The sequence below is a fragment of the Terrapene carolina genome, unplaced genomic scaffold, assembly GCF_002925995.2.
Source record: "Terrapene carolina triunguis isolate 2854851 unplaced genomic scaffold, T_m_triunguis-2.0 Scaffold29865, whole genome shotgun sequence".
In the NCBI taxonomy this organism is placed as follows: Eukaryota; Metazoa; Chordata; order Testudines; family Emydidae; genus Terrapene; species Terrapene triunguis.
This window is the reverse complement of record NW_020694216.1, coordinates 1-8,942: the sequence shown is the minus strand read 5'-3', so window position 1 is coordinate 8,942 and position 8,942 is coordinate 1. Positions and strand designations below refer to the sequence as shown.

The 8,942-nt window shown below is 54.8% G+C and overlaps 1 protein-coding gene across 1 annotated transcript; it reads right to left on the bottom strand.

Annotated features, from left to right (window-relative positions):
* Nucleotides 1-1,727: 1,727 nt before the first annotated feature.
* Nucleotides 1,728-8,472, bottom strand: LOC113409126 (homeobox protein meis3-B; the record flags this gene model as incomplete). The annotated part of the gene is made up of 4 exons (XM_026662720.1): nt 1,728-1,877; nt 6,559-6,609; nt 7,623-7,673; nt 8,325-8,472. Coding segments are annotated over 4 exons (400 nt in total), but the record flags the coding sequence as incomplete, so codon positions are not given.
* Nucleotides 8,473-8,942: the final 470 nt, after the last annotated feature.

Below are 8,942 nucleotides of genomic sequence, written 5' to 3'. Positions count from 1 at the left end.
CGGCTGCATTAGCAAGCGGGGGGCAGACGAGGGGGGCAGCGGGCGGGTGGGGCGGCCCAGACGCTCCCTCGTCACCAGCCGGCGCAAACGCCGGACTCTTTCCAAAGCACGGCTCCGTCATTCCTATTTCCAAAGCAGGAGGGGTGCAGGGGAGTCTGGCGTCCTTTGGAGGTGGGGACCCCCCCCCCGATCCACCCCGCGCACCCTTCCCCGCACTGAGCCCCGGCTTCTGCCCGCGGCCCCTGTCACCACAGCAAGTCCCCCAGATAGCAAGGTGGGAGGAAGGCACGTGGGGTGATCGCTTTGGGGGTGAGCCGGGCCCCCGGGAACGCAAAGGGGCTGGTCAGGACCAGGTTGGTGAGAACAGATGCTGGGCTGGATTCTCACACGCAACCCTGCAGCTGCTCCTCCATCCCGACCCGCAGCCCCCCAGCCCTGGGCTCCCCCCGCATCCTGCTGCTGCCCCTCACCCCCTGCTATTCCAGTCTGAGCAGATGGCATCGGCTGAATGCCCAACAAATACCAGTTAGCTCCTGGGCTGTGCTTTTTATCCCTAGATCTCAAAGATGGGGAAACTGAGGCACGAGGCTGGGGGGAAAAAAGACTTGCCGCAGATCACCCAGCAAGGAATCAAACCCAGGTCTCCCGAGCACCAGCTCAGCGTTCTGTCCATGGGGCCGCGCTGCCTCGGGGCTGCCCTAGCACCTGCTCTCCCCCCATGGGCCCCGGGGAGCAGAAAACAGCCACTGGAGGCTGTCCCCCCACCCCCTCCTGGGCCCCTTCGTGCTGCCAAAGGGGCAAGGGGGTGCTGTGTGTGTGTGTGAGAGGGAGTGGGGGGGAGCTGTCTGCAATCCTTCATGGGTGTCGCATGCATGTGGAGGGAGGGAGGGTGCCTAGCCCTGGCTGTTAACGCACATGCCGACATGTAACGTGCTAGCCCTGGGGGCTCCCCGTGTGTGTCTGGGGGCACACGGTGGACACGGCTGCGCATTCGTAGCTGAGGGGCGCGCGTCAGTCCGTGTCGAGAACTGCTGCACACGCCTGCGGATGCGTGACCGGCGCGGCACGTCCGTTCCTGCGTGTCTGTGCACACGCCCGCATCAGCGCCGGGGAGGAAAGACCCCATTTCTCTTCCCTCTGAGCAAGCCAGTCCCCCCCCCTAACCTGGATCAGAGCCTCCTGGAGGGGAAAAGGCCTCGTATCCCACTGGATGGACGGCTGCACCCCCAGAGCGCCGGGAGAGACAATCGCATCCTGTGTTTTGGGATGCACGTGCCCTGGGACGCAGCCGCATCTCCAAGTGCCTGGCCAGGGTGTGGGGACACGCGCGGATTGGCCAGAGCGGCGCCGAGCTCCCACAGTCCCCATCCCCGAGAGGCCAGCTGGGCCCACTGCCACCAGCCAGAGAAATGTCCCCGCCGCTCAGGGTGGGCTGAGCTGGGGCCAGCCGGGGAGCCGCGTGCGAGACCTCAGAGCCAGGTTCTGGGGTCGCATGTCTGGTGTTAGCAACATGGTCTCGTGCGTACTGCGCTGCTCTGGTTATGTTCCCAGCTCTGCGGTGAGACTGTGGGCAACTTCCCCATTCTGTGCCTCAGTTTCTCCTCCCACCCCTTGTCTCTGGAGCCTGGGAGCTCTTTGGAGCAAGGCCCGTCTCTCACAGTGTATCCGCGCGGCACAAAGAGGGAGCCCCCCAATCCCTTGTCTAAAGCAGGCGTCCGGTCTCCCACCTGGTCGGAGAGGCTGGCGCAGGACCCCGTGAAGTCCTCCAGGTCGGATTTGGAGCCCCCATCCCGGTCGTCGATTACCAGGTCGATGGGCATCTTCCCCTTCAGGCAGGTGATGTAGCGGTGGCAGAAATTGTCGCACAGGTCGTGTACCTGCTCCCCGAAAAGGAGAACCGTTAGGAGGCGCGAGCCCAGGTGGCTGGGTCAGAACCCTGTTGGGCTCAGTGCTTTCCAGCCGCTCCCAACCAGGCCTGCCCATCTGGCCCGGCGTCCCGTCTCCCCAGCCCTGAGCTGAGATGAACCACCCGAGAGCCTGACTCTTCGGTGCTTTAGCCCGGTTGGCTGTGTTGGCCCTCGCGGAAAAGATCCAGACAAGGGGCCGGCCAGCCGGGATCAGAACTCAGGGGCCACCTCTGGCGTCGGGCAGCGACAGATGCCACCAGATCCGTCAGAGGAAGGGGGAGAACCCCACAGCAGCAAACGGTGGGTAAGATCCTCCCTCCCCCCCCCATGTTAGCTCTGCTCCTGAGCCCTCATCCTCAGAGATCAGCTAGACCTCTGAAGTAGGAGAGGGTGGGTTTTTTTGGTGTTTGTTAGGTGTTAGGTGTTAGGTGCTCGGCCCTGTCCGGTATTTGTCAGGAGCCCCCGGCGTGCTAGGGGCTGTACAAACACTGAGCCGAAAAGACAGGCGGTGGAGACGGACAGACGTTGGGCAGGGCCGGGCAGGTACGATGGGGGGGGGAGGGCTGTGCATGCGTGATGGGCGGGGGGTGTCTCTGCAGAGCTGGGCACAATGGGAACACCTCCTCGGTTTGGGGGGGGGGGGGCGGCCTGGGCGTTACCATAATACACCTCCTAGTGAGAAGACCGGAGCCCCGTCTGCCCTAGGCCAGGACCCCTCCCAGTGTATTTGCTGCGGGCGCTGTGGGTCCCTCCTCTGCCTTTCCTCTCTCCGGGCCTTCGGCTCTGAAAAGCCCCAGCTCCCGGCTTCCTCTTTCTTCCCTGCCCCTGGCAGAGGCACTTCGCCGCCCCCCCCCACCCCCTTTTATCAGCTCCCAGCAGGCGCCCGCTGTGGTGCTCAAAGGGTTAATTACCCCATTAACAAGGGGATTATCGAGTTAAAAACCGTGAGGGCGATTGTGGCTGTAATGAGCTCATTACCCTGGCCTGCCGCTTGGCCGGGACCCTGGGACCCCCCCATCCCTCCCCCTTCGCGATTGCATCATGCCTGGAATTTACCAGACACGCCGCCTCAGGGAGGGGAACGGGCCAGATCTGCCCCCTCCGCGCCAGGCAGGGATCTAGCCCACGGACCCCCACAGAGCCCCGGCTGGTCGGCACGCGCTGGAGATCTCTCGCCAGCCAGGTTTTCTTTCCAATCTGCACAACTGCTGGACTGACAAGCCAGCGGGACCTGATTCTGCTCTTGCTCATTCCTCCTCTAATGGCGTGACTCCCGTTTACACCAGGGTATGACTGGGGAGAATCCGGCCTACCGATTTAAACCCCACCTCCCGCCCCACGGTGAACCGATCTCTCTACAGCCGGCTGGGCTAAGCTAGCCGCGCACAATTGACTCCCGTTTACACCAGGGAAAGGGGCGGAGGAGCTGGCTCGCTAACCTCTCAATGTGAGACGTCCATAGGGCCCGATTCTGATCTCACTCCCCGTGTAAATCGGCCCAGAGCCGGGCGCCGATTTGGAATTCGGCCCTTGGAATCACTCCACTGACTTGCGGGATTCCAAGTCCCGATTTATTCCAGTTGAACTAAGATTAGAATCTGACCCTCTGGCCGATTATTACCACCCTACGTTAAATTGATTTCAAACCGTTTCAAGGGCATGCGTATTAGTGGTCGGAACTGGTGCAATTAGATATTGACGGGGCAAGATTTCTAATTCAGACCGGTCCTTAAACTGCTGGAGAAGAGAACAGACAAATTCTGTCGTGATGCCAGCAGAATTCAGCTGTCATCCACCCACCTGGGACGGTCTCCTCCCACAACACTCCTCCTCTCTGAAGCATAGTTTATCCCGGGGCAAAATCTGAGTGCAGACGAGGCCTTAGACATCCTAGTCTTTCACTTGCACGAGACACGCTGCCCAAATGCAAAGTTTATCCCGATCTCCACGTGTGAGAGCGTCAAGAAATTTCCCCCGGCGTCTCTGTAAATCCAAACCAGCCGTTCGTCGGGGCATCATTTGCTTATCCCCTGGATGGGTCACGTTGAAAGCGTTTGGTCTAACAAGCATCGTCTGTATTTTGTTCAGACTCCAACTCCAATCCTCTGGCCTTGATTTTAAAGGAGCTACGTTGATTTACGCTAGGGGAAGGGCTGCCCGTGGTGGGGTTTTTTTTTGTTTTTGTTTTTAAATAAAAAGATAAACCTCCACATGTTTCTTTAACAGCACGGGGCTGCGGCAGAGGCCTGTACTACCCTGGTTTCGTTACTTTAACCATGACACGTGCTCCACGGGGCTTTGGCTGCCGGAGACTGAAGTATTGTCAGAACTAGCTGCAGCTACCGTGAATTAACAGAGTCTATTTTACAAAGCAGCCTTACCGAGGTAGGGCGGCTCAGTGGTTGGGGCCCTCGCCTGGGTCTCGGGAGATCTGGGTTTAGTCCCCGTCTCTCTGACAGCTTCCCTGTGTGATCTTGGGGGAAATCACTTCCAAGGTATTTAAGTGCCTAATTCCCGTTAACATCTAGGTGCCTAAACACCTTGGAGGATCTAACCTGTACGTTTCTCTGTGCCTCAGTTCCACCTCTGTGATAACAGCACCACTCTATCTCGCCAGGGAGGGTAAATACACTGAAGATTGGGACGTGCCCAGAGGCTATGGTGATGGGCACCATAGACAGATTGATTGCTTTACAAAAAATTGGAGCGATTCCATGTGGCTTGGAATCAGGTCCTTTACCATCATGTCTGCTGGAACTCTGCCAATGAATGTACTAATTAGCTCCCACTATGGATCCGGTCCACTGAGGGGTATTGACGTCAAAGGCCTACCTAGGTGCTTAAAGATAAGCGAGGCCCTTAAGCCCGTGCATACTGCCAAGCAGGTGTTTAATTCTAGCCTTATTCTGCAAAGCATAAATCCAAGTTCAAGGGGATCTGGACTGGGTCTGTCCTGTTTAAGTCCCCAGCCCTACAAACACACATGCGTGGGAGTCACTTTATTCACCAGAGCAGCATGTCTATTGTAAATCAGTAATTATTATTCGTAGTACCGGAGCATCTAGCAGCTACAGCTCTCCCAATAATCAATTGGGGAGGGGGGGCGGGCGGGGGGCTTGCTGGCAATTCAAAATTTAAAAAAAAATGTTTTGTGTTGACCTGAAAACAAAATTTCTTGGAACTTTTAGCGAATCTAAAACCTTAAAAAAAAAACCCCAACCCAATTAGTTTTGATTTTAGACATTTTAAAACTAAAACTAAATCAAAGGGAAGGAAAATTCCAACAGAAATGTTGTTCCAACCCAAACAATCAAAACTCGCATCCAAAAATGTCAAATTGAAGCACTGATTTGGGGGGGGGGGGTTTGGGGTTTTTTTTTTAAGAATTTTTCTTTTTTTCCAACCTCAACAACTCTCAGAAATTGCCCGGCCTTCGCGAAATGTTCCAAGTCTGCTTCTTTTGGAGAACAAACTTTCAGCTGCAAACGTTTGTTCCGTTCTAGCTAGGCTCCCCAGTCGGGGATCAGGGCTGCGTTGTGCCGGGCTGCGGGCGCGGTACGTTTTTATGACTATTAGGTGTGTTACGGGAGCCCTGGGGAGCACCGCGGCCCCACCTCCACCATGCATCAGAACCCCATTGCGCCAGGAGCTGTACAATGCAGAACAAAACGAGAGTCCCTGCTTAGAACTGGGCAAAAAAAAAAAAGACGGCAAATAGTCAATTTGGGTCGAATGCGGGGAATAGTTTTATCAGGGGAAAAATAAAATTTGGAAAAAGCTGAAACGGTTTGTTTAAGATTTGGCCAAAACATTGACTTGATACCCTTTGTTTTAACACACATCCATTTATTTTCTCCTCTCTCTCAGGCCTGGCCTCTACTCTGAACCTGCCCCCTTCCCCCCGTCTTGCCAGATGAAAAATTAAACCTTCGCGGGCCGTTGCACCAGTGAACCAGGATAATAATCCCAAAGCCGAAATTCAGCCCCACGTGGGTTTAAAACCGTTTTATTTGGCCACTTATCAGCTGCACGTGGGGCTTAGTGACGGGCCATCCAGCTTTCACCACGGCAAGCAGCACGGCTTGGGTTGAAAACATCAATTAGAAGGGGTTTGGCTTTGGCGGGACTCTCTCCTTGCTCGGATGATTTGGTTGGAGGTTCATTTCTGCTGTCGTCGCATGAAACCTCAGATCCATCATCAAAGCAGCTGCGAACGGGCAAAAAAAGTTGCACCGTATTGAACTAAATGTTACTTGTGATGTTTGCAATGGCTCCAATTGGAGGGGAAAAAAACCCAAAAAACATACGGCCAGAGTATAGATTGGCCACAGCTCTGCCGGAGTCACTGGGGCCAGCTCCCCCACTGGTGTAAAATTGTGTGGCTCTATTGAAGTCTATGGGCCCAATTCCCCCCTGGTGTAAACAGGCAGAACTCCCTTAAAATCAAGGGGACCAATCTCTAGCTGGTGCAAACCACCACTGCTCTATTTGAAACCAATGGCGCTGGGCCCGTTTGGATCAGCTGAGGGTCTGGCCTATAAGAGTTCCTTTTAGACGGTTTCCTTTTGCTTTTTCATAAAAAACGGTTACAAATAATGACCCCCCAACCCTGCGCTGGTGAGGGGGAAGGGAGGAAAACGTGTCGATTTACCTTTTCTAATTCCAGGAGATGGAATCGCAGCACCTGGATGGACTGAATCATCTGTAACGAGAACACAAAGGGAAATCCGTTTGAGGCGGCTTTATCTGCATCTCCGATAAGGGGCCGGAGCGGCGGAAAGGGGCCAGCGCATAAACCAAACTCATGGAGCTGCGGCCCCAGGTTTATTTCATTCGCTGGCTGGATTATACCCACATAGTCACTTGGATGGAGCCTTTACTTTTCCACATGTCTCTCCCCGGCCCTCCACGTGAAACTTAACACGTCTGGTTCTCCGCGGCTCGGGGCACAGCACACGCCCGTGTGATGTGAGTGAGACTCATTTGGCTCCCGTGCAAGCGTCCAAAGCGACAGAGAACGAGGCCTAATCAATCCGTTCCTTGGGAGAGTCTGAAAAGCCTTTCTAAGGGGCGATTCCATTGGTGTGACGCCAGTGGGCCAGACCCTGCGCCGCCGTTACTCTGCATCGCTTCAAAGAGCCGAGGTGGTGACTAAGGCCTGGCTTTTGAAAGGCCGCAGCGCCTCCGTCGCATTTCCAAGACGGATTTAGCAGCCTCCATCCCCTTTGAAAACGACCTGGCCGTTGCAACGCGAAGCGCGGCAACGCCAACGCCCCTTTAAAAATCTGGGCCTTCATTCTTAGATTTAGGAAATGAATGAATTCCCCCGCATGCAACATCTTTAGCCCCGATCCTGCTAAGACTTCACGCATGTGCTTAACTTTGGGTGCACTGAATAAGTCCCAGTACAAGTCCTTATTGAGGAAAGCACTTAAACTCAGCGTGGAGTACATGCTTCCGTCTCTCGGGTCCATGCTCAAAGGCCCAGGCCAAACGGGAATGCAAGCTCGCATGGAGGCTGAGCGGAATCGGCTCACTCCCGGGGCATAGCTTTGCAGAACTGGAGCCACATTTAAATGAAGACGAGTAGCTGCCAACGGGGAAAACGAAAGAAAAACAACCCAAAGCCAATCGGACCAGCAGAAAAGCCATTTAAAAAAAAAAAAGATTATTTGCATTGTACACAGAATTGTAGATTTTTTTTAAGTTTCTTACCAAATTATCCAGCTCAGGATTGGAAGAAAATAAAGGTTTTTCTGTCCTAATCTAGAAAGAGAAAGACATGGGCAATCCAACACAAATAAAACACAGAGCGGCAAAAGGTTAGCACGATTTAAAAAAATCTGGTTTTCTCATTTCCCCAGAACATAAAAAGGGAGCGAGAGAAAGAAATCTCTCTTTCCCCAGAGCTTCCGTGACATCCCCACATGCGTATATTTCACTCTCGGCTCTGCCGTGTCTATGTATTTTAAAATATTCCCACCCCTGCTGCGGCCCAGCCCCTCCTATGCAAGATCAGATTTCACACCGTCTCCTTTTTAAAAGTCCTTCCAAGCAAGCGTTGCTCTCTCTCTCTCTCTCTCTCTCTCTAGATATATAATTTTTAAGCACGACGCAGCCTCATGTACGCTCTCGGACTGGCCAGGGCATGTCTATAAACGCAGGATCAACACAAGATTTTTTTGGTTTTGTTTTGTTTTTTTGGCAATGATTAAGATAGCAGCTGGGCCTGATTTGCCGAGTCTGATTCAGCGCTGGGTCTTCCAAGTAGTTCCCCGAATCGAGCCAATCAATCAGTCGATTTTACCCGGGGCTAACGCTAGAGCGAGTCGGGCCCCAGCATTGGCACGGCTTCCCCTGCGTTCCTCTGGCCTTAGGTGTCTCCTGCTTTGCCCCCCGCCGGCTCCAGACACTGACCTGTTTGGCGAAGACGGCTATGTCCTCGTTGAAGGAATCGGAGGAGCAGACGTCCCCACCGGGGTAAGAGCCCGAGGTATCCCTGGGGGAGCAGGTCGCCAGCTCACACTTCTCAAAGACCAGGGCCAGCAAGGGGAACAAGGGATGCCTGCAGGACAGAGGCCAGGTTAGAGCCGGACACTAGGGTGACCAGATGTCCCGATTTTAAAGGGACAGTCCCGATATTTGGGTCTTTTTCTTATATAGGCTCCTATTACCCCCCACCCCCGTCCCGATTTTTCACACTTGCTGTCTGGTCACCCTACAGGACACACAGGGTGCAAGGCACACGCATTATGCAATCCAGACACCCCGCCGATCAGCGCCGGAACAAGGTTAGAGAAGGCCCTGGGGCAAGAATACATTAGCCCGTGTCGCCCCACCAGCCGCATCCGCCCCGCTCACGGAGGGAGAGGTCCCAAAATCTGCCCCTCCCCCCAAAATCTGCTGCTCTATAGGTAGAGCGGCCTCTGCGGGCTGGGGCCCCATAACGTCCCGGGTCCTGACACAACTATCCACTTGCACCATTACAGCTCGGCCACAGCAACGGATTGCACACACGTGCACAAACGCCACGCG